The sequence below is a fragment of the Sturnira hondurensis genome, unplaced genomic scaffold, assembly GCF_014824575.4.
Source record: "Sturnira hondurensis isolate 20B ecotype Veracruz unplaced genomic scaffold, ASM1482457v3 Scaffold0018728, whole genome shotgun sequence".
NCBI classification, from domain to species: Eukaryota; Metazoa; Chordata; class Mammalia; order Chiroptera; family Phyllostomidae; genus Sturnira; species Sturnira hondurensis.
The window spans coordinates 19055677-19083542 of NW_028091359.1; the positions used below are offsets into that span (position 1 = coordinate 19055677).

At 53.5% G+C, this 27866-nt stretch overlaps 1 protein-coding gene across 1 annotated transcript in view; it reads left to right on the plus strand.

Annotated features, from left to right (window-relative positions):
* RPH3AL (rabphilin 3A like (without C2 domains)) overlaps positions 1 to 27866 on the plus strand; it is a 143576-nt gene that overhangs the window by 106629 nt on the left and 9081 nt on the right. The window contains 1 exon segment of the mRNA XM_037070298.1: positions 10113 to 10287. Coding sequence (XP_036926193.1) covers positions 10113 to 10287 — 175 coding nt within the window.

Below are 27866 nucleotides of genomic sequence, written 5' to 3' on the forward strand. Positions count from 1 at the left end.
AGAAACATCAGTGTGTGGTTGCCTCTCGCACACCCTTTCCTGGAGACCTGGCCTGCAACCCAGGCATGTGCCCTGACTGGTAATCAAACCAGTCACCCTTTGGTTCGCAGGCCAGCACTCAGTCCACTGAGCCACACCAGCCAGTTTTCCCTACTTAGCACAGATCAGTCTTTACCTTATGTGAGCCCTGCCAGTTGTTCTTAGGAATCTAGGATAACATTCCTTTGAAATGTCAGGGTACCCTCATCACACCAAAGCTGGAGACCCCAGAGCCCCTCATTGTTTATTTGTTCCCCTGAATATGAGCTCTATGCACTGTAAATGTTCATTATTAGTGACCCTGGACCCACCAATGTGAACGCGTTTCTCCATTTTTCTTTTTCTCTGTCCCCAGAGAGTTCCCTGCTTTGCTTTCCGTTGGCTCCTTCATCTACCACCCGTGGACTTCACGTACTTTCCTTATGTTTTCTCCTTTGGTGAATGGGAACCAAAGGGACAAATATTGAATCTAAAAAAACACAGAACACTTTGTCTCCAGGTCAGTTCTAAGAGCTGACCACCAATGAACAGCATTTAAGTTTGAAAACCTGGACGTGCCTCTGAGTGAGGGTTAGGGGCCAGGCCCGGAGCCGCCCGCCTGGGCTCCATCCCCCGCTCGGCTCTGCCCCAAGCACCCTGAGTTTCTCCGGCGTCCACTTTCCTCCCCTGAAAAATAGAGCCGATGGTGGTGCCTGTCTCAGGGTTGTGTGAGAGTTAAATACGGCATATATAACATTTTCGAAATGGTGCTTGGTGCGTGCAAAGTGCTCAACACTTATTAGGGATTAAATTTTTTATTATTTTGTAAACATCAAACACCTCAAGGTCAAATGATATGGGAGGATCGCATTTTACTAACTCCCTTGACCCCCCGGACCACGCAAAGGAAAGTGTCCCTCAGATCGTGATCAAGTGGAACCCTTTTTAACTCCTTGTTTCTTAGAGCCAGGTCGGTCTTAGTTTACCCCGTATCGGGGCCATGACTGTCTGGTATGGTTTGTCATTTTCCCTGGAGCATTTTATTGCCCTTTTTCCTCATCGACCAAAGAATAATGAAACCATGCGTCCTTCTACACAGCTTCTTCATCTTGCCTTCTGTTGTGCAGAGCCTTCCCTTTTCCCGTCCGTCAGACCCTCTCCCGGCTCTAGCCTACGCTAATTCCTAACCGCTACTTTCATGGGATTTCCCTTCAATTCTCCCTCTGAGCTGGAGACACTGTCTCTGGGAGCCTCTGTCTTCCTCTTTCTTGTTTTCCACCCGGGTTTGGCTGGAGCTCATCCTTAAGTAATTTCTTGAGAAGGGAAGGTGCGAGGGACACGTGGAGGCGTGCCAGTCTAAACGTCTCTACTCTGCCCTCGTGTGTGACTGGTAGTCTGACTGGTAGAATCTAGGTGCAGTTGTTCAGCATCCGAGCGTTGCCAACGCGAAGTCTGTGCTGTTCTGGGTTTCCTTGTGGGACACCTATTTTTTCTTTCTGGATGCTTCTGGGACCTTCTTTTTATATTAATAAGTAGCTTTATGAATATGTGTCTATCGCTTTTTACATTTTGTTTTTCCTGCCTTGTATTTCACATACACCTTTTCACCTGAAGACTCCTGACCTCCTTCAGCTCCGGGAGTTGTGTGTTGCTCTCTTGCTGGGGAGCCTGTTGCTGGGAGTTTGCCCCCAGGTCGGGCATTTGTGTGTCTTATTTCTTTCACATTTTTCTGTTTCTTCATCTTTATGTTCCACATCTCAAACTTCCTCATTTCTATCATCCATGCTTTATCTTGCATTTTTATATTCCTGTGTGGTATTTTTAATTTCTGGGAGCCTTTGGTTACCCTCCAGTTGTTCCTTCTTCAGAGTGTTTCATATTTGACAAATGGCTGTACATTTTAGGTGCCTGAATTTAACTTGCGTACTGTACTCAATTAATTAGCAACCTATCTGATTATTTCTTTTTCTAGAAGTGTCTAAACAGGACAGATGTCCTGCCAGAAGAGTGGAGGCTTAAACAGCTTGAAACAACAACCTTTATTCGCCCATAACTCTGCAGCTGGGGCTGGAGTCCAGGGGACGGTCCCTTTGCTGGCCAGGGGCTGGCTGCTGGCCCGGGGTGTCTTCCTTCCTTCCGCGTGGCCTCCCCTCCTCTGGGACCCTGGACAAGGTTCTCACCTGATGGCAGTGGCGTTCCAAGTGGCCAGGCCTCTGGCTGCCAGGTCAGCAGTCCCATGTTACTTCTGCCACATTCTGTTGGCCAAAGCAGATCATACGCCTAGACCAGATTCAAGGTCCTGGAGAAATAGACTCCACCTCTTGATGGCAGGAGAGGAAGATAATTTGGGGCCATGTTTAATCTACTGAAACAGTAGCAGTTGCTCCCATTGTCCTAGTCAGCGTGGGCTGCCAGGGCAGACTGCCTGTGGGGAGGTGGGGCTTAAACAACTGGAGTTTATTTCTCGCAACTCTGGAGCCTGGAAGTCCAAGGTCAAGGTGCTTCGGATTGGGTTCCTGCTGAGAGCTCCCTTCCTGCCTTGTACTTGGCTGCTGTCGCCTTGTGTCCTCACATGGGGAGAGAAGCAAGCTCTTTAGTGTCTCTCCTTATAAGGCCATGAATCCCATCATGGGGGCCCCCTTCATGACCTCAGCTAAACCTGACCATGTCCCAAAGGCCTCACCTCCAAACTCCGTCACGTTGGGGGTTCGGATGTCAATGTATGAATTTGGGGGTGAGGCACGACTCAGTCCATAGCCGTCTCTGAGGGCCAGAGCTGCTGTTAGGTAAACTGAGTTGCTTAAAGCCTTAAAATTTGGGCATGTTCGGGAGTCTCTGCCGACAGGTGTTTGTTCGACACCTAGCGCGTGCGGGCCTGGGCTGGGCATCCTGGGAGGCCTGTGAGGCTTTTGATCTCGGGCAGGAAAGAAACAGGCGTGTCAGTAGGCAAACATGACAGTATGTGTGTTGCAGTGGGAGATCTGGAAGCTTCTGGATTAAAATAGGCTGGACTTCCTTATCCCAGTCTAGGGAAGAGAAGGAACAGCATGTGCACAGGCCAGGGGGGAGAGACAGCTTACACGGTTGGGATGGGAGCGGCTGTGCCTGGCTGACCCGGAGGGGCAGGAGGAGGCAGGAGATGAGGCCAAGGGAGGCGGTGCCTGGCAGAGTCCCTGGGGTCTTGTTGGCCATGCTTCAGAGTTCAGAGCTCCTGAGAGGCCAGCCCGCTCGTGCTCACTCTCTCGCTCGCTCTCTCTCTCTCTCTATCTGTGTTCAGGTAATGCGGTAGGGGGGCCATGCTGCCTCTCTGCCTAGGCAGGTTGACCCTTTAAGAGGCCCTTTTTATTTTTTATTTTTATTTTTATTTTATTATTGACGATATTACACGTGTCCCGAATTCCCTGCTTTGCCCACCTCCACCCAGCCCCCACCCCCGCCTTTACCACATTGCTGTCTATGCCCACGGGCTGTGCATACCTGCATGTATGTCTTTGGCTAATCTCTTCCAGTCCCCCACCCGCTCCCCTCTGGGATCTGTCAGTCTGCTCCATGTGTCCGTGCCTCGGGTTGTATTTTGTTCATTAGCTTGCACATATGAGTCAGATCATATGGTATTTGTCTTTCTCTGACTGGCTTATTTTAGCATAATGTTCTCCAGGTCCATCCACGCTGTCCGGAAGGGTGAGAGTTCCTTAATGTACCACAGCTTTTTCCTCCACTAATCTACTGATCTTGGCTGTTGTAAATAACACTGCTATGAATGCGGGGGTGCATATTTTCTTTCTGATTGGTGTTTCGGGATTCTTAGGATATGTTCCCAGAAGTGAGCTCGCTGGGTCAGATGGCAGTTCCATTTTTAGTTTCCTGAAGAACCTCCGTACTGCTTTCCACAGTGGCTGCACCCATCTGCATTCCCTTCAGCAGTGCACTCGGGTTCCCTTTTCTCTCCCCCCTCGCCAGCACTGTTGTTTGTTGCTTTATTGGTGGTGGTTAAAGCGACCAAAGGGTAAGCAAGAAGACCCTCTACAACAGGCCATTTCCCGAGGCATCCCAAGATGGGCCAGCCTGGAGCCTGTCCCGCAGAGAGAACGTGGTCTCCCCGGAGATCCCACTGTCTGTCTCCTGGGGACAGTTCTTTGCTTCGCCTTCTTCACTTGGTCAGTCAGTCAGTCTCAACACCCCTGCGCACGGGCTCCTCGCTGGGTCCTGGGAATTGGGGGACAGCACCAACACAGCCCTGCCCTTGAAGAGCTCACAGCTGCTGGCTGGGTGAAGCGCTAGACCCACAGCACCGGGGGGCCTCTGGGAGCTCAGCAGAGGCGCTGGGTTCTGCACGAGGTGGCGCAGGAGGCTTCCTAAGGGGAATGTCACTGCTTGATGGAGCCAAGGACGAAGGGCACCCCAGGTAGAAGGAACAGCGTGTGCAAAGGCCGCAGACTGTCCCCCTGCTCAGACCAGTGGGGTGAGGGGTGGAGAGCCTGGACCCTTCCCCCAGCCCCTGCAGGTGCAGTCCTAATTGCATGGGTGGGGGGGAGAGCCAGTAACGCACACAAGGGGAGGAGCACTGGGCTGGGACAGAGGTCAGCATCCTCTCCCCTCCCCATTCTCCTCAGTGGCTGGTCCCCTAGGCCTCCCCTTCTTTCCAGTAGGGCCTGGCAATTACCATCTTCTCCAGCCACAGCCACTTAGGAAATGCCCATGATTAGCGATTGTTATCACGGTAATTAAAATTCCCTGGGAACAGCTTGGCTAATAGCCATCAGTGTCTGCAGTCAGGTTGGCCGTGAGCTGAAACCGGAATGAAAACCTGGAAGCAGAACGCAGAGCGGTGCTGTGGGGAGACGCAATGCCATTGGCCGCCCCAGGCAGGTGCCATGGCGGCTGCGAGGGTCTTTTCTCTCAAAATGGCATTTTCAAGGCTGGCTGCTTTGCTGGCCTTATCACAGCAAACCACACGTGGGGAGCAGAGAGAGGCTTTGCAGAATTGCACAGCTTCTTCCGGTGGTGAACCTTTTCTGATCTGTGGCCCCAGATAGGGTCGGGGGGGGGGGGGCGGTTAATTCGCATGGTGGGCTTTTCCTGCCTCTGTGCTGGGGGAAGGGGCCAGGCAGTGATGCTGGTGGTGGGTGATGGGCCTGGATACAGGGAGCAGAAACCACGTGATTAAAAGCTACTGCTGTGCGTTTTGTAGGGCAGGGGGTGGGCATCGAGGCCAGAGAAGGCCGCAGGATGCGCTCAGATTGGCACCAGTGGAGGAGTGTCTGCTTCGAACTCAGCCCATCTGGGACCTCTCACGCCGCGCCTCACCAGTCCTGCTCCGTGGGGAAGGCATTTTCCAAAACACTGACAGTGTGTTTTATGCACCTCCACCCAGGTGTGCCCTCTGTACCAGGTGGTGCACCGGTGTTTGCTCCTCAAGCTGGTGCAGGATCACCGGCCAGTCTGGCCTGGTCAGGTCTCTGCCTCAGCAATGGCATCAGGCCCTCCCCTGGACACAGTGCTAACCCAAGGGAAGCAGACAGGGTCCAGGCCGTGCATTACAGGGACTCAGGGAATAACTGACCAGCCCCCTGGGCTCTGGGGACATACTGCAGGCCTGACAGACTCCTGGGGGCATTGCCTCTGCTGAGCATAAATATTGGAGCAAATTGTATGAAACTGACTGCAGGCTTATAGGTCAAAAGTCATTGAATACCATTAAAAACATTGAATGTCAGCAGTTTCATGCAATTCAACCTAATAGTTTAAATCCTGTTCTCTTTATCACGTTTTCCAAAAGCACCAGGCTGCTCAGTGGTTTTTAAGTAGTGAGGGTGTGGGTTGAGGATGGGTTGTTGCACCAGAGGTGAAGCTGATGGTAAGCGGCCCTGACTGTGAGGTACCAGGTTGGGCAGGGGCAGCGGGGGCCGTGGGTCACACTGGCGCTGGGGGAGGGACTGGGAGCATGCAGCCGCCTCATGCTGTGGAGTTCATGGTCAGGGATGTTCACTGGAGCTTGCTCTGCAGTGGCATGCCTTGCTGGGTGCTTCCTCTTTATCCTCCTGTAATCTGAGACAGTAAATCCATTTGATTAATTACATGAACTTGGGTGAAGCCCTCAGGCCACTTCCCCAGGAAGGCGGCAGACTTTATGGATCGGGCCACATTCCTGGGGACATCCCACACGGCCAGTTCAGCCGGTCAGCGGTGTTTACTGAGCACCTACTGTGTCGGGAGTGTGCGGGGAGCTTGAAGGCACAGTGGTGAGCAAAACACCCTGACCCTCCCTCCTGGGTGGGAGGCCCACGAGGGAGAGACAGATAAACGTGAGAGGACCAGACCAAAGGGGGAAGCAGCCTGAGTGTTGGGTGGATGGATAAACGAAATGTGGTGTAACAGGCAAGGGAAAATTATTCAGTCTGAAAAAGGAAGGAGAAAGTCTGATACGTGATGCAACGTGGATAAACCTCGAGGACATTATGCTAAGTGAAATAAGGCAAATACTGTACCTATGTCCAAAGGACAAATACTGTATGGTTCTACTTATATAGGAAACAGAGGAGTCAAGTTCATAGACACAGAAAGTGGAACAATGGTCCCCAGGGCTGTGGAGAGAGGGGAATGGGGTTGTTTAATGAGCAGGAATGTAAGTTTTTAAGAGAAAAAGACTTCTAAAGATGGGCTACTCAACAACGTGAATGTACTTTACACTGCTGAACTGTGCATTGAGAAATGACTGATGGTAAATTTCATATTATGTGTATTTCAACACAATTGAACATACTTTAAAAAATTATTTATTTACTTTTAGAGAGAGGAGAAGGAAGGGAGAATGGGAGAGAGAGGAACATAGATTGGTTGCCCCTTGCACACACCCAGACTGGGGTTCGAACCCACAACCCAGGCCTGTGCTTTGACGAGGAATCAAACTGGCAACGTTTTGCTTTACGGACGATGCCCAACCCCCTGAGCCACACCAGCCAGGGCACCACTGCACATTTTTTAATTAAAGGGAGAGAAAGAAGCATGCACGCTCTCAAGCTGGCGCAACAGCCCCAGCTCCACAGGAAACGCTCGGCGGCTGTGACCGCGGGCTCGCTGAGTGCTCACGGTGTGCTTGCCCGGTGGCCTCCCCAGACACTGCTCTGCCGCGCGTCTTGGTGTCTCCTGATGGAAACTACACAAGAAGGAAGAGTGAGCCACATCTCTGAGTCTCCCTCAGGGTTGTCCGTCCACTCTGGCCAGGCACAAGGGGAGTGTGCCCCAGAGGTGGCAGCAGGGTCCCCATCTCACTCTGGTGACCTCAGGACCTGACAAGGCCACCCCCAAGCCCACCACCCCACAGGCACCGCCCCAGAGCAGGGTCCCCCAGACCTGACCCCGGATCCCACCAGGAAGTGTGGTGCAGCAGACACTAAGCACCCCAGTGGGGATTCAACATTCTTTTCTGGGGGAAAAATGTATCACCATGTAAATGTACACACGTCCCTTGACCTGGCAGTTCCACCCCCAAAATGTTTCCTCAGGCGATGATGGACCCCCGTCTGATGATGTGTGTGCAAGGTGGTGGCCACAGCACTGCTCATAGAGTGAAAAACGGACAACAGCGTAAATGACCCTCAGTGTGGGACCAGTTTAGTTAAGTGTGATCCAAACCATGGGGCCATTAGAGTGCGAGGCTGGAGACGGTTACTTGTGAACACAGAGGAGCTGCTGGGAAACGGAGCTCAGTGGGGGCAGAGACCGCTTGCCTCTGCAGCACAGGTGGCAAACACAGGGCCCACGGCCGAATCCCACCCCCCACCTTGTTTTATCGGCCCAGCACCTTGTTTCCACCCAGCGGCAGTGCAGAGTTCTTTGCCCCTGGTTAAGGAGTAGTCACATTTACACAGTCCTAACATTATTTCAGCCCTTTGAAGGCAACTGTGAGGCTGATGTGGCCCCCGGTGAAAATGGGTTTGACACCCCTGGTCTAAATAATGCTGTTCCTCTTTTTAAAAAGTTGCATCGGTGCCCAGAAAATTCACAGCGTCGTGTTAAACAGAGCTCCCTCTGGGTGGTAACGTTAGGAGTGACCTCAAGTTTCTCCATTTTACTTTTTTGTTATTGTCCTGGTTTTGTCACCCAAGTATGTGTGTCTCACCTCAGGAAGAAAAAAGACGGAGCCGTTTCCGTGGCAGGGGTAGGGAGGCAGTGTGGTGCAGGTCTGCAGCCAACCCCGGCCCCGCTGGGCACACGAGGCTCTCAGGGGCCTGCTTCACGGGGCCTCTGCCTGCACCCGGGAAGCCCGGCCAGTGCTGGGGGCAGGGGACCAGCGTGCTCAGGGGAGGGCAGGCAAAGTCCGAGCTCGCGCTGATGCTGACAGATGAGCGAGCCTTCGCTTTGCAGAAGGAGGCGGAGTGAGCCCCATCACCTCCCGCTGTTCTCAGGAGCTAAGCAACAGCTCCTAGGGACAAGGTGGCCTGGGCAGCTGCTACGTAAGTTAGTTCTCTCCCCCTGTGTGGCACCTCCATCCCCTCTAGGTGTCCACTCTTCAGGACACTTAGTGTTCACAAGGAGAACCCACCAGGGATTGATTCACCGCCTAGCCACAACTCGGTGCTCTGCTACTTCAGATCTGTAAACTTTTGGGTTGAGACTTTGGCCTCCAGTCTGGCCTGGGGTAAGTGGCTTCATAAGTCAGAGCCTCGGTTTCTCCATCTGGAAAGTGGGAATAATAACAGCACTTCCTCAAAGACTGTTGCCCCAGATGCCTCTGGGACCCGGGGAGGAGACGTTTTCATCATGTACTTTGTGAATTTTGGATCACATGCGTGCGTTACCAACTCAGAGAAATAGTTAGATCTGGGCTGTGAGAGAATCAGGACTGGGGCTCCGAAGGGGGCTCCGCACAGCCTGCACCCCTCCAAATGGCCCTTCTGCAGAGGGCAGCTGGGAGGGAGGAATGAGTGACTCCCACCGGGGATGGGTTGGACTCTGGTCCTGTGCCTGGCACTCTGGGGTGTAAAGCAGGGGCGGCTGGCCACTCCGAGAGCGATCCTTCAGTGCTGCACAGCAATGTGTGGGTTCACGCGCACCCACAACGGGGGCTGAGTTTCTCGAGGAAAGTTTGCTGGGCGCTGGGCGGTTCCCCATGGGAAGTGTCGTGTGTCCTTCCACCCAGTTAGGGGACTCAGAGCACATTCCCGCAGTGACAGAGCTGGGCCCCACCTAGTGCTTCCCAGCATGTGTCATCAGTGCCCTTTGGTTTCTCTTTTGTTTGGATTTGAGTCACCCCTGCTAGCAGCCACCACACCAAGGAAGTACAGAGGAAGCTTGGGGAGTGGGGACACTGTCCAAGAGAGAACCAGGGCAGACCTGGCCTTCTGGGGTTCCCTTCCCCCTGTCGAGCAGCAGACTCGGTCCACAGGCAGTGAAGTTGTCCCCGTGTGTCAGGCGAGAGGCCGAGGGGGACAGCGACAGTCATGAGCATCCATCCGTTTTGTCCAGTGGCCTGCTCTGCCCTCCACTGGGCCGTGGGCCGATGTTCCTTTGCAAGTCTGAGCCCCACAGCTGCCTTGTGAGACAGACACTGTGCCCATGTCCGCCGACAGGTGATGAAACTTAGGGTCAGGGTGTGTCCCCAGCTTTCAGCTGCGGGTGACAGATCCAGACTCAAACCGCCAAGGCTTCCTCTTCCCTGAAAAGGTCACATCGCTCCTTCACACATTCCCACTCTCATTAGAGACCACAAGTGTATTTCCTCCCCCGGAGAAGAGGAGAGCGGCCCTGGGTGCCCTGTGAAGTAGAGAAGGCGTTGAGTTCGGGCCCTCGTCTAGGTCGCAGCTCTGATTCTGCTCTGCGGCCTTCTCTGAGACTGCAGCCCTCCCTGCGCCCGCTGTGGGTTGTCTCATTCCGGTTGCTCTCCTGACAGCTTCCAGTGCTGCGTGGGGCCCGGCCAGCCTCCTCCTGCAGCCTCCAGAGTCCAAAGGAGGAGGGGCAGGCAGGAGGTCGCAGGTGGCATCTACTGAGCACTTTCCAGCTTTGCACCAGGAGGAGAGGGTGGGCTGGCGTGGGTGCATGGTGTGAGGGTTGGCTCTGTATTCCACGCTGAGCAGCTGTCTCCCCCTGCTCAGGTCTGGAAGAGGTCAGGGGCCTGGTTCTACAAAGGGCTGCCCAAGTACATCTTGCCCCTGAAGACCCCCGGCCGGGCCGATGACCCCCACTTACGGCCTTTGCCTGTGGAGCCGGCAGAGCAAAAGCCCAGAAGCACGGAGACCAGTCGAGTCTACACGTGGGCCCGTGGGAGAGGTAGGTCCCGTTTGTCATGATAGCAGCTGACACCCAGGCCGTCAGCCAGCCAGTGCCATGGGCACCCAGCCAGTGGCCGCCACAGCCTCCACGTGGCTCATACCCATGTTCCATCCCTCTGTGTGCCCTCGACTTGCCACCTGCACCCCCACAGGTGGCTGGACGGACCTCAGCACCATGATTGCTTGCAGCCTGCAGGAGCCATCCCACACACAAGCACTAATTGGAGGGTGAGGAATGCCAAGAGCAGCGCTATAGATCTTTGCAGAAATGTGATGTCAGCTGAGGTTTTTGCAAAGTATGAAAGTGTGTCTTTCTAAGGCAGGCCGGTGCCATCTCTTCTTAGCACTTGTCTTGGGTCTCAAGAAGGGGAGACTCCGGGCTTTCTGGGTCCTAATAAGGAAAGTGACCTTGTGCCCAGGGCCCCTTGGTATTTGTGGTAGATGCACCCAGGGGGCCACCATCAGAAGGGGAGCCCCAACGCACTGGCAATCACCATATTTTGCCATGTATAATGCACACCCACAGTTGTGCGCACTGTACACAGGGTTCTTATACCAATGGTATACCATCAGTATATACATATGTAATGCACATCCTTATTTTTCCCTCAAAAATTTGGGCAAAAAAGTGTGCATTACGCACAGCAAAACTCGGTACAGGTAAAAATACCTGGCATGGCAGGTGTCTCCACACAGTTTGCAAGATGCTTTAATGTTCACGGTTTTATTTTCAAAGCTCCGGGCCTCACAGCAGGCTCCGCAAGCAGGTGGGGCTGGTGTTTGGCAGCCCGTGTTAGAGATGAGCAGCCCGAGGCCCAGAGAAAGGAAGGACTTGCTGATATGTGTCAGGGCTGGGACCCAGAGGCCTGGTCCTGCCTTCTGGGCTCTGGTCCTTCTGCCCTGAAGGGCCTCGGTTTCAGCGCAAGACTCACGGACCCAGGGTCCTAAATGAGTTGCAGCTGGAGAGGTGAGGGGCTCCTCCCGATGCCAGGGGTTTTCTTGGGTTTCTCAACCAGAGACGATAGACATGCAGCTGCTTCCAAGGGCTCTCAAGCGTGTCCGTCTTTGGATTCTGACCTGGCAGCTAACTGTCTTTGTGCCATTTGGGCTGTTTTCTTCTTCTTACAGAAGTACAACGTGTTTATTCTAAAACTGTGAAAGTTATCAAAAGCTATCATTTAGCTGGTAAAAAATTCTCTATAGGTCGGCCCTTCCAAGCGTGACCAGCAGCTAAAACAGCTTGGCGTCTGTTCGCCAGACACCTTTTCCTGGCCATCACTCGGCTCTTCCGCAGCGGGCCGTCTCTGCTGATTCTTCAGGACTCTGTCTGCTCTTCTCATTCCCATGAATTCGCCTTCCCTGCCCTCGCTGGCCCTTGCAGGGACCGGGCCCAGCTGGGGCTGGCCAGCCTTGGAGGGAGCCTGGGGGAATTTGTTGGAGAAGTGGCTCCCTCTTCCCTTCTTTCCCGTGTCCACCCTTGGTGCCGGGGCTTTCCTCACTCCCAGGCCTGCCAGGGAGTCAGTGCCCCTCAGACTGAGGGAAGAGACACCGCAGTGGGAACCAGCTGGTGGGCACTGTTGGGGTTAGAATGTTGCTTACAGTGGGTTGAGGGGCAGTGCCCATCACCCCACCCAGAGGGGAGTTCCCTGCCCTGTCTACTCCAGTATCAGCATGACACATGCAAGCACATGCATGCACAGTGCGGCTCCTCCCCAGCCACACAGACACAGGAGGCCTTTTAATTACGTGGGTGAGGAGGCCAGGAACCCGCACACTCAGAGTGGGCACCATTTAATAACCACGTTTGCACTGAGGCCAGGCCGTGTGGAGGCCCTTCATGACTTCGGTCAGTCTCCTTCTGCACACCAGGTTGGGAGCCCCGCCCCCGCCCTGCAGAGCTCTGTGCCAGGCACATTGCAGCCCCGTGATGACCCACATGTTAGTGCTGAGCAGAAGGAGGTGGCCCTTCTGCTTGACAGGTGGCCTACAGGTCTCACGAGGGACAGCGGGACAGTGAGGGCTGGGGAGCTGGTGGTGGGAGCGGCAGGAGGAAGGCAGAGATTCTGTGCTGTGGGAGCCAAAGTGTCAGAGGTTCACGAGGAAGGGCTCCGGAGAGCCACCAACTGGCCGATTCTTCCTGACCTGCTTCTCAGCCCGATCTCGGGCCGCACTGTTTGTCTTCTCCATGGAGCCTGTGCAGAAGCCAGGGTCTGTGCCTTTTGGTTGCACTTGGGTCCCGTGGCCGTCCTAGACCTGGCTGTGCACTCACAGAGGCTCTCGGGTGGCTGCCAGCTACTGGTGGGAGGCCACAAGCCTGGGCCATCTGAAACCATCTTTACAGGAGGTCCTCCCTGAGTCTGCGGGCAAGGGCGGGATCTTCTATGAGGTTGGCCCCATACGAGCCCTTCTGTGGTTCACGTGGCTTCAAGGTCAAGTCTGTGGCTGGAAGGACTCTGGCATGTCTGCCGCTGGGAAGCCCCCCAAGCTTCCAGGGGCTGCAGCTTCCATCTGATTCCTTCCAGGTTTGTCTCCTGGAAGCTGCCAGGTTCCTGGCAGTAGGCGGGCCCCAGTGAGCAGCCTTGGGAGCGTGGCACAGGGATGTCACCAGGCCTTTCCCGACCGCTGCCAACTGGGGATCCAGTCGGTGTTTTTCCACCTTTTAAAGCAGTTTCTTTCCCCATCCCAGGCCCCACCACAGCAATGCCCAGGTGCCAGGCAGGTGGCTGGGCTCAGACCTGCAGTGTATGAACCGGGTCAAAGCGGGTCTTGTAGGCCTGGCCCTCATGTCACCCCTTCCAGCCAAAACCGAGCTTGAGGCCAGGGGAGCAAGGAGCAGCCTTGGTGGGGTCTCCCCCACTACCTGCAAGCTGCATGTGGGCAAGGTCACGGCCACCTGGGCAGCCTGATTTCTCAGCACACAGCATGGAAGAGGCACAGGAGAGATGCTAATTAGATGAATGAATGAACCACCCAGCTGCCCCAGGACATTCGAAAACCTATGGAGGGGTTTCATTAGGGCCTGCAGGCTCCTCTAGGTCAGGGGTCCATTGGGCAGCGCCAGGAAACACTCGAGGATGTTAGTGTCCTCGCTCTCATGAGGAGTCTCACCCCAGGCTGCTGCCTGCAGGGACCCAGGGCCAGTGTACCCCTTCTGCCCCAAAGTCCTTGCTCCCTGGCGTGGAAGCTGACCCCGACAGCCGCACACTCTCTGGCCCTCTTTCCCACGTCCACCCTAGCCCCTGTTTCCCCATGTCTGCCTCTCCCTCTCCCCTGCTCCCACTGCTCCCTGGGGCTGGTCTACCTGTGGCCCCCAGCTCTCCCCCCTCTTCCAGCCCACCCTGCTTTCTTTCTCCTGCCCTTTGGAGCCGGAAAGGTAATCAATAGATACAAGCCATGAACTTTCCAGTTCACAAAACCATCAAATGAAATGTATTGATGTTTCCAAGGCAGGTTTCTTTTCTTCCTCCTTTAAATTTTCTTTGTTAATTTTTAATTGCATAAGCATACATAATATATTTTAACAAGTTCATTCAAAAGTGTATGAAAAATTAAAGTCTCTTGCTGTCATCTCTAAAACCCTTTCTCCCTGTTCCTGCAGATATCTTGGGTTATTTCTTGTTTTGCTGGGGTTTTTGCCTTTGTTTTAGTAACAGAAATAGGCTTTTACCCATAACTCTCCATGTTGCTTTTTTCATTTAAAAGAATATCATGGGCATTCCTCCAGATCCATAGATGTAGATTTTACTGTATTATTTTTAATAGCTGAATAAAATCGCATTATATCCTGTATTATTTTTTAATTATTCACCTATTGCTGGACATTCAAATTATTTCTGGGTTTTCACAACTGTGAGCAAAACCGAAACAGCCTTATATGTACGTGACACTGTATTTCCATGGGGCAGGTTTCCAAAAAATGGAGTTGCATGTGTTAAATTTCAATAGTCATTGCCAAACTATATTCCAAAAACGTTTTCTAAAAAAAGCCTTCACACTCATTTATTCCCACATCCTTGCCTGCCGTGAATAGTAGTGGTATTTATCATTTTGGCAAGTATACTAGATGAAAAATGATATTTTGTTATTTTAATTTAAAACATTTGCGTGTCTCTTCATATCTTTATTATATATTCATTATTTAGGTCCTCTTTTAAAAATTAGTTGTTTAAATCCATTGACCATATTTTATTAAATTATTTTCTCATATTGATATGTTAGGGATACTAAATGGGTTGCAAATATTTTTCTCCTTGACTTTACATTTTGCATAGTCTTTGCCATTCAAAAATCGATTTTGCCATTCAGAAACATTTTTTTTCTTACTTTTTGTGAAGTCAAGCATGTCTGTCTCTTGCCTGGTGGTTTTTAGTTTTCCTGTTTTGCTTTGAAATGTCTTCTCCTCCAAGGTTAAAAATATCTGTTTAGTAAAAAGTTTAAGTAATAGAATGATAAAAAGAAATGACCTAAAATGATAAGGCTACCAAGAAGGGAAATCGTCTGACACCAAACACCAGATAAAGAGGTGGAGCATTGAAGCCGTGTTCCGTCAGAGTGCAAACTGAGCCTACCCCATGGTCCCCATCATTCAACAGTATTTTATTGTATTTGACTACTGTCATAGGCAAGAAAATAAAATAGCCCTGGCTGGTGTGGCTCAGTGGGTTGAGTGCCAGCCTGCAAACCGAGGGCTCACCAGTTCAATTCCCAGTTGGGGCACATGCCTGGGTTGCGGACCAGGTCCCCAGTTGGGGGCATGAGAGAGGCAACCGATGGATGTTTCTCTCACACATCTAGGTTTCTCTCCCTCTCTTTCTCTCTCCCTTCCCCTCTCTCTAAGAGTAAATAAATGAAATCTTTTCATTAAAAAAAGGAAAAGAAAATAATCTCTTACTATTAGAAAAGAGAAGAAATTCTTATTTGCAGATGAGGTGGTGGTGAGCCAAGAAAGCCCACGAGAGTCCACTGTGGTGAACAACCCGCCAGGATGGATAGGAGAACTTGGGAAGTGACAGCACACACAGTGAATCCATAGTTTACGCGAAGAATCAATGGTGTGACTCTGTACTGACTAATTAGAAGTAGAAATGAAAAAATCCATTCAAAATTGCAATAAAAATTATAACATGCCTAGAAACATTTTAAAAGACAATTAATTATAGGCTCAACAATCTTATCACAGGACAAAACTAAGACGGGAGCAGAGAGGCAGATAGGAATCACGAGGCCTCTGAATGAGTAAGTGGAACAACTGTCTGATTCCCAACGGAGTTTTTGGCGGGAAGTGAATTCTGATGTTTTTCTTACCCGTTGGATGAAGAAGTGGCGCACAGTGGACTGTGTTCGCCGTAAGACGAGGAAGTATGACACACCCGCTTCAGCACGGACGAACCCGTGCAGGCGTCACGAAAGAAGCAGAGACAAAAGGCCACACAGCGTGTGATTCCACTTCCATGCACAGGGACAGAAAGGAGACTGTGGGTTGCCAGGGGCTGGGGAAGATGGGGAGATGGGGAGGAGCTGCTAGTGGGTGCAGGGTTTCTTTTAAAAGAGGTAAAAATGTCCAGAATTGGTAGTGGTTGCGTGACTTTATGAAGATACAAAGAAAACACTGAATTGTGTTCTTCCTTTTTGTAAAATATTTTATTTATTTTTAGAGAGAGGAGAAGGGAGGGAGAAAGGGAGAGAAACATCATCGATCAGCTGCCTCTCATACGCCCCCCACTGGGGACCTGGCCCACGACCCAGGCATGTGCCCTGAGTGGGAATCGAACCAGTGACCTTTTGTAAAAGGCGAAAGATTTATACGATCTGAGGAGAAACCAGAGTAGGAACTAGTGACCTTTCAGTTCGCAGGCTGGCACTCAGCCCACTGAGCCACATCAGCGAGGACTTGAATTTTATGGTACATGAATTATATTTCAGTAAACAATTTCATCAGGAAGTTAAAGAATAGTTTAACAAAATATTTTTTTAAAAGTAGCAAGGGTAATGGGAAGAGTTGCCTGACCAAGTGTTAATGCTTACTCTGAAGTTACTTTAGTCAATAGAAACAGTAGTGTTCACACCAGAATAAGCAGAATGAATAAATAGAGAAGTGGAACTGAATAGAGAAATAATAGACCTAAAAATGTATGGAAGCTGAGCATCAGTAGCTTTTCGACTCAATGGGGAAATAACAGGTTTTACGTAACAACTGGAGCTAGCATAATTAGATCCCCACCCTATTCCATGTGCATCCAGAAACACACTGCGGATAGATTAAACTTCTATGTGTTAAAAATAACACAATGAATGTATTAGATAAAGATTAGCCATCTTCCCCCCCCCCCCGCTCTGGGTTATCTCAAAGAGCTAGCGACACTCTGGCACCCACGGGTGGACTGCCTCCCTGAGCTTGCTACCCCTCCTCTGGCCACGGTGTCGATTTTGGCGGAGGGTTTGCCTGCAGAGCCTTTTGGTGAGCCCCTACGAGCTTGCTGCAAGCAGGACAGTGACTCTTTCTTCAGGAATGGGCGTGGCACTGTGAGGCCTGAGTGTCTCCTGGGGACTAGCCTGGGGCCTGACCTGGCTACCCCTGGGGAGAGGTCAGTCCCGATCAATTCGGACAGAGTTCGGGCTCCGTGCTGATCTCTCCTGGCAGATGACTGCTCCAAGTTTATGGCAGCAATCGGTCAAGTCAACTTTTGCACACTCCCAGGGTTCTTTGTTCTCCTGTGAAATATAAGGTGGAAATGGTGAAGCCAGTATTTCAGGCGCTTGGGTCTTAATCCCTTTGCAGCTGGGCCCACCTCCTCTGCAGGCCTCTTTCCTCTGATCTGGATTCCCTCCCCCGAGCTGTGTTGGAGTGGGGGTGACCATATCAGTCTTGCATTTGGGGGCAATCAGGGATTACATCTTTTTCGTAGAGGAAGGCAACGGTAGCCGGTTCAGCAGTTTGGTGACATCGCCACGTCTTTGCAAGCCTTGCTCTTCCTCTCGTGCCCCATGATGGCTGCTACAGTTCCAGCCATCACTAGAAAGGAAGGGAGAAAAGATCAAGGGGGGCCGGGGAGATGAGGCATGCAGCTTCTGCAGCCCTTCGTTATTACAGCAGTGGGCAAGTGGGACGTGGAGCCTGGTTGCCTACGAGAGCTGGAGAGTTGGGAGGATGTGACCGAAGTCACTGCATGTGGAAACCAGTCTCACACAGGGTTCGTGATGGGGCTTCTTGTTTTCTTTAGTCCCAGCACTGTTACCAGGAGCCAACTCTGTCTGGGTCTGCCCTGCCTTTCCCAGCTGTATGTCAGGGGAGGACTGAAGCCCCAGGTCGAGAGTCCGGACAGTGTTCAGTGGGCTTTCTGGGATGTATGTCCTCTTCTCAGGTGGGAACAGAAAGCTTAGGGCCCTTAGGAGACTGTTCCCTGGGCTTTGCTGTGTTGCCCCTCCCAGGGAGCCTGAGGCCAGACGGACAGGGGAGGGGCCATCGTCCAAAGCCGCCTTCTTTGCCCTGTGGCCTGGCAGGTTGGGAAGTCCTTTCCACTTTGCCCTCCAGCTCAGACCCCAAAAGTCCCCAGATGAGCACAGGCAGGTGCCTTGAGCTCCCTGTCACCGGGAGGCGAATTCACTTCCCCGTCTGCATTGGGGCCTGGGTCCCACAGTCCCTCCCCAGGACCCTCGACTGTGGGAAGCCTCCCACCCCCAGGCCTCAGGTGTCTCCCTGGGCAGAGCCCAGCTTCCTGGATGGATTTGAACAGAATGACATGCTGGTTCACTTCAAGGACTGTTCTGGAAAAGTACTCAAGTCTTGGATTTGTTCCAGTTGAGTGGTTTTAAGAAAAACAGGAGTTTCATTATCACTTCGTTGGTCTGACAGATTTTAAATAATTTTTTTTTAAATTCTAAACTGTGGTTCTGTTTGCAGACCAGTGAAAGGAAGCTTTGGGGCAGTTTAGTTGGAGCAATCTGGTCCCACTCAGCCTACAAATGTGTACCAGGGCGTCCTTCCCAAATGAGCCGTGGCTGACCTTTCTGCCCACCCCCACACCACCGTCTCCTGCTCTCTGGAGAAGCCGAGTCACTGGGTGCTGCGCTGGCCTCAGCCAGAGCTCCGTGACTCACGGTCATTATCTCATCTGATGCTCAGAACAGCCGGTGGGGCAGCTACAAGCGGCAAAATTGACGCTTAGTGATGGATGGAGCGGGGAACCTGCCCAAGGTCACGTAGGCTGCGGCCGAGAGGGCCTGGCACCCAGGCTTCTGAATCCTGGCCTACACACCTCCCCTCTGAATGCAGTTCAGAGTAAAGCTGTGGCCCAAATCGCCACACACACCAGCTTCCTTCTTTCAGACTTAATGGGAGGATTGGGGGTTGCCCAGGACAGAGCCACTGAGGCCCAGCTCGAGTCGGGGTGTGGTTGGCAGGCGGGAGAGGAAGGTCTCCCGGAGGCAGGGACAGAGACAGAGGCTTTCGAGGCGGGAGGGGATGGCAGCAGCTCCTTCTCAGGGAACTCTTGGGCCAGCTTCATCCCCCAGCCTCTGCCTGCTCAGCAGCTGGTACTCTCTGTATGCCCTTCAGTCGCAGCATCTGCCCCCACTCTCAGCACCCCACTCAGCAGGGAAGGGGTTGGCCTGGCTCCTTTCTGCTTATGCTGCCTCTGTTTGCAACATAATAGATGGCATGGCCAGTTAGTGCTGCTTTTCCCCAGAGCAGGGGGAATTTGTGTCTCTTGCTCAATAGTCATTGAACCCCAAATTGGATGTTTGTATCTGACAGAGTAGTGAGCTCCCTGTCACTGGGAGCATTCAAGCAGAACCTAGGTAATAGTGGGTTGAGAAACTCACTATGGGCTTGTCAGTGTGTATCCAGAGTTATGCCCCCATATTAAAACCAAGGCTCGGGGGACAGAGATACATTCTACTGTCCAAGATGGAGAAAGCCACACAGCCCACGAAAGCTTTAAACCTAAGAACCTCTGTCTATTTAGCACAAAGCTGTAGCCGACTAAGCTAATAAGCAGTTCCGTGGCAGCCGTTTTTCCATCAAACGCATATGCTGTTTCCTGACTTCTTAACGCAGCATGCTATTTATACCAGTATATCCATTCATTCTTAATGAGCCACAGTTGTGGATTGTAAAATGTTTTATTTTCAGACAGGATTGCTCACTGCCCAGAGCCAGCTGTTGCTATGCCACCTTCCTTCTTTCCCTGCCCCCCCAAAATTAACATTTCCAAAGCTCTTCAGTGCACCCAGCTGCCCTCTCCCAGCCGCCCCCCTCACCCCAGTGTTTCCCCAGCAGGCTCTGGACTTGCCACGTGTGCCACGTCAGCCGGGACGTGGTAGTGAACTTCCTGCAGCCTTAGGAGCAGCTGGGAGCGTGTGCTGTGCACGGGGTGCCAGGCTGGCTGGGGCTTGGGGCGGGGGCAGAGCGGGGCAGGAGGCGGGCTTCCGTGCCAGGGGGCGGGTGCCATCTGTCCTCGGGGGGTTGGACCTTCACCGCTGTCATAAGTTGCAAGCTGGTGGAGCAGTGACTCAACCTGGCTCACTGCTCTAAATTCATTGATAACTTTTTAAAATGTAGAGAATTCTCATTTAAAAGGGCGGAGTGGCTCTGGCTTCCTTTTTGAAATCAGAAGGCCTGCCCATACTGCCCCTCCCTGGGGAAATGGGACAGACCAAGTAAGTGACAGCTTCCCCGTACACAGGGCTTGCGGTCTCTGGTCTGCCATGGTCCCCCTCCCTGTGATCTCTGACACTCCTTGCTCATTGCCCTTATGGGGTTATTAAGACAAAAGTGAAGTAGGTCTTGTTTCCACATCCCTGTGAAAGGAGAAGACGTTAGACCAGCAGGGACCCCTGTGGCAGGAGAGAGGGCCTGCTTCTCTGCAGCAGTGCAGTCTTCACAAAGCCAGCCCACTTCGCTCACTGCCCCGCCCACCTAAGCTGAGGGAGACAGCAGCCTGACCTGCCACACCTCTGTGTCCTGCCTCGAGATCCGGACCCACAAATCCTGCCCAGGGTGGCTCTGCACCGTTGCCACCCGGCCTCACCAACTCGGGAGCATCAAACTCATTTTCACCAGGGGCCACTTCAGCCTCATGGTTGCCTTCAAAGGGTGGAATGTAACTTTAGGACTGTGTAAATGTAACTGCTCCTTAACAAGGGGCAAGGAGCTCGGTGCTGCCGCCGGACAGAAACAAGGTAGAGGGCTGTCGGATTCCACCCATGGGCCCTGTGTTTGCCACCCCTGGTGAGGCGTCAGGCCCTGCCCAGCCGATGTGTGCTAATGGGGTGCCAGGCAGGAAAGCTTTGGTTTGGGGGGTCTTGGTTTCCTCGTGAGGAGGATGGGGACCAGGGACAGGGAGTCTGTGGTCTTGTGCCTTTCACACCCTCGAGTTCCAAAGCGGAGGGATGAAACTTTGTGGAAGGCTCTCTGGCAGGTAGTGGAGCAGCCCCCAGATCTTACACTGAGGCTGCCTCTACTGGGAAGCGCACCCTGGTTCCTGCACAGGCCCTGCCCCCCTTGCTCACACTCACGTACTTGCACAAGCAGTCCTGCCCTGTGCTGCCAGTAAAATCTGTCTAACCCGCCCAGCACCCTCCCGCCCTCCCCCGCACACTGCACCCACAGTGTCTGCCAAGTACTTGTGAACCCACCAACTCTCCCTTTCAAAGTCCCATCCTGGGGCTCACGTTCTGTGCTTGATTATCACCTTCACCGCCTCTGGCCGCTCTACTCCCTGTAAGGGTTCTAGAATCCTGGGGAGCTGAAAGTGCCTGAAGTGTTTTTTATTTAGTATGTTTTATTGATTTGAGAGAGAGAGACATCAATTTGTTATTCCACTTATTTATGCATTTATTGGTATGTGCCCTGACCAGGGGATCGAACCCACAACCTTGCAATATCAGGACCATGCTATAACCAACTGAGCTACCTGTCCAGAGCAAGATCAAGATATATATATATATAATAGAAACCACCAAGTTGTAACTATAATATAAACCACCAAGTGTACACACAGACACATGAGCCAGCCATGACTGTTCAGAGAACAGGGAGGGAGAGACTGTCTTTGAACCATCTGCAAAGGGTGCTGTGTGGCCAGCAGGGCACCCGAAACACACAGACTCAGCTCTTCGTGGTGTAGGCCTGCTGCTTGGGCCCGGAAAATACGTGAACAAAAAGATCATAGGCAGTCCTGTCTGTGGCTCCTGCCAGCCATTTGGGGAACTGAATGCCCTCAAGCCCACCAAGGTCAGGAGAAGGGCGTGGGATGCTTGAGCCCACGGTGGGCCCCGCTGGGCAAACGCTGACCGCCGGCCAGTCCTTGGTCTTCTTGTGTAGCTGTCTTTCTGCCAGTCTCAGCCGAGGGCCTAGGTACCGCATACGCTGCGCAGGTGAAGGAAGCCAGCCTCAGGCCTCAGTGCCGAGCGGCCACATGCAACACTAGACCTGGCTGGTGTGGTTCAGTGGATGGAGCGCGGGTCTGCAGACCACGGGGTCGCCAGTTCAATTCCCAGTCAGGGCACATGCCTGGGTTATGGGCCTGGTCTGCAGTTGGGGGCACGTGAGAGGCAAAATTACATTGATGTTTTTCTCCCTCTCCTTCTCCCTCCCTTCCCCTCTCTCTAAAAAGTAAGTAAATAAATCTTAAAAGAAAAACCAGCAACACTACCAGCTTCCAGGGGTTTCATAGTCACTGGTGGAAGGCTGTGCCAGGTGCCGTGCAGACACTATTTCAGGTAATCCCTGACCACCTGTGTGTGTGGGGGGGGGGGCACACTGTTGCCCCATTTTATAGAAGGGGAAACTAAGGCATGAAGAGATTAAATAACTTATGCCATAATCTTGGCATGACAGAAAGAGAAACCCTGTGGCATTCCGGAAACTCTGCCCTTCCCCTAAGGCCCAGGGAAGGAGTGGCCTGGCCACATCCCATGTAGCTGTGTTTCCAAGGAGAAGCCCATGTGCACTAAGTTGTCTTGGCCTTCAGGGCCCCGGTGAAGCCAAACACTAGCTGAGTGCCCGTGGGTGTGGATAGAGGGGCCAACCCCAGAACAGAAGCCCTGGGCTTCAGGAAACTGCCTTTGCACCCTGCCCTCCCACCTGTCTTGGCGGCTTGCAGATTAATTTTTCAAGACCAGAAGGCCCTCATTAGCCACACTACTGAGGTCAGGGGCATGGCTGTCGTTTCCAGTTTGCCCAAACCTGATGACAGCCAGCTGCTTGGTTGATTCCAGCTGCAAAGTGAGGTCTGGGGGCTCCTTGCCCCCCGTCTGAGCTGCAATAGGAAAGCAGGGCCCAGCCCCCGAGTCAGACTCTGGCGTTGGTCCAGCTCCCGTGTGCCAGACCTGGGCTAGGCTCCGCCCTGTGCAATAAAGCACTCTCTGCAGCCACGGCCCTGTCTCACCAAGTAAACCTCCAACCTAGTTCTGCCCACTCTGGGTCTTTCAGCCTCTGGGGAGCTGGGCGAAGTGAGTAACTCTGGGCCTGCCTGTCCTGTCTGACTCTGACTGAGCCTTAGGAGAGAGCAGTGCCAGCTCCACTCAGCTCAGCAGCCCCACCCAGGCCTCCTGTCTGGCCTGGGGTGGAGGTGGACACCCAGATGGGCCGGCGCTCGTCTCCTTGGGCTGGTCCAGGCTCAGCAGGAGAGGCTGGGTGGTTCTCTGTGCCCACTGATCTCCATACAGGAGGGAGGGGCCCGGCAAACCCGGCAGCCCCTCCCTACCCTCCTGCTCTGAGCACTGAGCCCACAGACCAAGCAGGGGCTGAGGTTTCACGCCAGGTGAGGGGCCAATCCAGAGGCCAAGAAAGCCAGACCCTGAAGGCATGTGACAGGCCTGAGAGGAGACAGAGACAGATGCGGAGAATTTTTTGAACATCAGCAAGAGGAGCACAGAGAGACAAAGGAAAAGACTGGAGATGGAAGGATGGAGATCTCTGAAGTTAAGGAACTAACGAAGGTGCATTTTCCATCCCAGCGAAGGAGTAGGCAGGAAGTGTGCACTTGCTTGGTTTCGTCTCTGCCGTATGTCAGAAGCAATGATCTGCCAGAGAGGAATGGTGCAGAGCGCATCTAAACCAGACTAGCCCCTTGTCCCTTAAGTGCCTGAGCCTAGAGCCTTTCTCTTGAGCCAGCAGGGCTGTCCCAGGTGGGCTGTTCTCTCAAGAGAAGCCCACCTCTGGCCTTTGCCTTTCCTATTCTCTGTCAGAGATGCCAGGCTCACACAGGTCCCAGCATTTCTACCTATAAATCAAGGCCATCTTTTAAAATGCCACCTCTTCCAGGAAGCCCTCCCTGACTCCCCCCTCCCTGAACACTCACTGGCTCTCTTTCAGGGTATCACATTCTCTCTAAAGGGAGCTATTCTTATCTTCCACCCGTCTATCTCCTGTTCAATATGGAGAACCTCAAGCAAGGACAGGACCACAGGATTTTGGTGCTGGCGACCACATCACTATTGATTTGAGGACTTGTCTTCATTATCTGGTGCCTCCTGTCTGTGAGCCCAAAGGAGGGAGTTAATTAAAATCAATGGCGAATGAATAAACAAGCACAGAAAGCCCTCCAGTCTCCAGTCCTGAATTCCCAGCCTGGTCTGGGCAGTCCCTGCTGGTGTCCCCTTTGGCAGCCTGGAAGGGGGACGCAAGAAGGAGGGTTCCCTGTGACCCTCCCCACCTCACAGATAAAGAAACGAGGCTCCGGGTGGGCAGGCAGGCAGCTGGCAAGTGAAGGTCACCTGGATCTCCTGACCCCAAGGTCCGCTGTAGGCCTCTCTGGCCACCACCTGGCCCATCCCTATGAGGACAGGTTGCCGGCTTCAGGGCCACCTTTCCCCTGGTCCAGGCCCTGACTCTCCAGGGCCCTGAGAGCATTTCCAAAATGAAGGAAGGACCTGGTTCTCTGTCAGGGCCTCAGCTTGGGTTCAGAAGGAGAGCAGGCTCTGTATGAACAGTGCTCTCCCCGCCTCAGGCCCACTCATCCTGTGTCCATGGCAACTGGTCTCAGACAGCCCCTCCCCCTTTAGCCTGTCCCTGGCTCAGGCTGAGGCTACCAGCTAGCTGCCTGGCTCATCCCACTTGAGTGTCCTTCAGAAGGAAGCTGGGAGGCGGCGCCTGCTTGGTGGAAAGCCCAGCCCTTCTGGAGCTGGAGCTGCCCCCACTGTGCTGACCACTGCCCAGCCTCTGGGCTCTGCACTGTGCAGTGTCCTGTCCCCGGGAGGGCCCCTCAGACAGCTCAGCAAGTGTCCTGAGAGCCCGCTCAGGCCGAGGCCCAGGGTCAGGGGCTGAGGGCAGGCACCAGATGTGGATTAAGATGCGTCCCCTCCCTCAAGTTGTGCCAGGAACAGTTGGGAAAGTCAATGCAGGCATTTGTAGGAAGACAAAGTCAATGCCAGGTGGTGGCTGAGAGGGGCCAAGAGCTGCCTGGCAGTCGTGAGGAGAGTGAAGGGGAGCCTGCCCCCACCCCCGCCTCCCCCAGGCCTGAAGGGACTTCGGTAGAGGCTCAATTCAGGTGGGTTCCTGGAGGATGGATAGGATTCAGATTTTTAAAAATAGTTATAGGTTTGCCTTGGCCAGATGGCTTAGCTGATTGGGCCATCGCCCTGTATACCAAAATCTTGCTGATTCGATTCCCAGTCAGGGCACACACCTGGATTGTGGGGTTCCATCCCCGTTGGGATGCGTAGTGAAGTCAACCAATCGATGTTTCCCTCTCATAGCGATGTTTCTCTCTGTCTTTCTCTCCCTTCCTTTCTCTAAAATCATTAAACATATCCTCAGGTGAGGACTTTATTTAAAAAATTTTATAAGCTTGTATAGCTTTTTAAACTTGCAGTGCCCTCTGCCCTACTCGGTCTTACTTTATTGGTGATTATTTTTTTTTACTGTCTCTGCTTTACCGAGGAGAAGGTTGAGGCCCAGAGAGGTGAAAGTGTGCGCCCAGGAGCGCCCAGGGCGGAGAAATCAACTGTAGGTGCCAGGAGGGGACAGAAGTCCTTCACTCCACATTGAGGCCCCGCCTCTAATGGGCAAAGGGCCCAAAGAGAAACCCAGGAAGGGCCGCAGGGAAACAGAGAACGCCCTGCCTGCCTGGAAGGGGGCTTCTGAGGGAGCAGAGCTGGGGAGGGCGGGGGGGCTGTGCCAGAGTTGCCCTGCACACCAGCTGAGCAGGAAAGAACAGGGATTCCTGTGAGAGGAAGGCCCGGGTTCAGATCCCAGCTCAGCCTCCAAACAGCCGTTGGAGATAGTAGTGTCCTCAGCGTCCCATGAGTACAACTTGGGAGCATAAGCGCCCCTGGAAAAAGTGAGTCCACCCCTGTGAGGCTGGCCTCGGCATCGGTGACCCCAGAGGCCAGCCCTGCACCCGGAGGTGCGGGCCGTGACTTCACCCCCTCGAGTGAAATAGCTCCCTAGCATCAAGCCCCTGCCATGCACCAGACACCACCTGTGTGACCGCTTTTAATGCTCACAACAACCCCGAAAGGGGCCCATGGCCCCGCATTTCATGGGCGGACCTGCTGAGCAGTCAGATGGAGAAACTGGCCCAAAGCTATGTGACTGGGAAGTAGCGGAGCCAGGGCAGAACTGGGGGTCTCTCCAACTCGGAGCTGGTGCCTCATCGCTGCCCCACCCTTCCCTTTTGCTGCCACCAAATGGAGCCCCAGATTGCCAGGCATCTCTGTAGGCTCCGAGGCTGCGGGCCCGGCTCTCACCCGGCTCACTGGGGACAGCGTGGGACTCTTCTCCGCAGCTGTGCCAGAGTGGTGGGCTGCATAAGGCTAATTGGGGATGTCTATGCATTCCCCGGGGCCTTATCATTTTTCCTCTACATTAAAAGAAGAATTTGTTGTTTTTAGTATGCAAAACTTTCCACCATCTGCTTTGCCTTGGCAGAGTGTTTGCTGAAAATATCTCTCTTCCTCTCTAATTCCCATAATGTCTGGGGGCTCTGGGCGCCTCCCAGCAGGGCCGCAGCAGCTCGCAAGTGCCTCCCAGGCGCCCTGGCTGCCGCTGCCCTGGTGCCGGGCAGGCGGGTATGGTGGGGTCTGGAAGTCGCATCTCCCCACCTCTCAGCCAGGGAGGGGCCCGGGGGTCTCTCCACTGACGGGACAAAGCGGGCCTGAAGGTGAATCCTAGACGCCAGCCCCAGAGTAGCTGTCCAGGTGGTATGTGACGAAACCCTGAGGGGTAGGTGCCCCGGGTCACAGAGAGAGGTGACAGAACAGAGCCAGGAAGCCCGTCCCCCAAATCCCAGTGCAGGCCCGTGAGGTCAAGTGGCCAGTGTCCCGGCAGTCCCCTGGACCATCCCAGGCCAGGTGTTCCGCGGGGCTGCAGCGGCCACACCTGTCCTTTCAGCGTTCTGGAAAGACGTTACAAAAGGGAAGACTTCCCCCCACCTCCATGTGCCAAAACTCTTGGGTTTCCATGGAGACAGTCAAATTGCAAATTCATCCAAGAGTGAGCCAGGGGTGGGGGGAAGCTGGCCTATCCCTGGGCATGGCTGGTGCTGGCTTTCATCCTTAGCAGCAGACAGCCCTTCTGGGGCAGGTTGGGGAGATCTCAGGGACACCAGGCCCCAAGCAAGGGGCCAAGGGCTCAGGCCTCTGGAGGGGAGGGCCCTCCATCCTCCCTGACTCGTGGCAAAGCCCAGGTGAGTCCATCTGGCGACACCTCCCTGGGGAAGTTCTTGAGACAGTCTTCCTCCTGGGTTTTCCCGTCTCCGACCTGAAAAATCAGACGTGAGCAGCGCACCAGTGTTCATCACCCAGCCTCCCGAGGCTCCACCTTTAGGGAGCTAGAGGGGGAGAAGAGCAGCCTTCAGACATACAGCGTTTTGTTGAGGGCGGAAGAGCAAGGGCCAAAAGATTTATGAGGCTAAACGCTTTGTTAACAGACTTGAAAGATTTGCAGCCACAGCTGCGGTGCAGGCGGCAGGTGGCTGCAGCAGTCAGACGGCAAACTAGCTAAGGTTCGGGTCCCATGGAGCCCCTGAAGCGCCGAGGCCCGGCCCCACCTCGAGATCCCAGACACAAGGAGCAGAGATGCTTGAGCCGAGGGAGATGCACCCCCAAAGGGAGTGAGTCACGTGGTCTGCTGGCCGTTTCTCTGCCCTGTGATGCCTCTGGGAGCTCCTCCTCCCCTGGGGCTATCCCCACCTTGCGTGGCTGGAGCCCTTTGGGGTCTGTGAAAGGAGACAAAGAACAAGCCAACCAACTGTAACTTGAGGAGGTTTTATTTTTTTAAAACCTTGTGCCACATAGGAGCCCCAAGGGATCTAGGTAGGCGACATGGCACCCGGACCCACCTCAGGGTTGATGCTTCGGACAAGCCATACCCCCCACAATGAAAACTGCTCTCCCAGAGGGCAGCCCAGCACAGCCTTCATGCAGGTTAATCCCACGCCCACTCCCAGCCTAACGCTGTGACCAGGTACGACAGGTGACAGCATAGGAGGGAGGTAAAGAAATGTGATAAGTGAGCTTGCCCCTGTGGCCCAGGCCCTGGGACAGTCCTTCCCATTGCTTCTTTAGAGTTATTGGTACTTTTGTGCTTTTTTGGCATCTGCCTGTTAGCACCAAAGGATCCTGGTGCTGTTT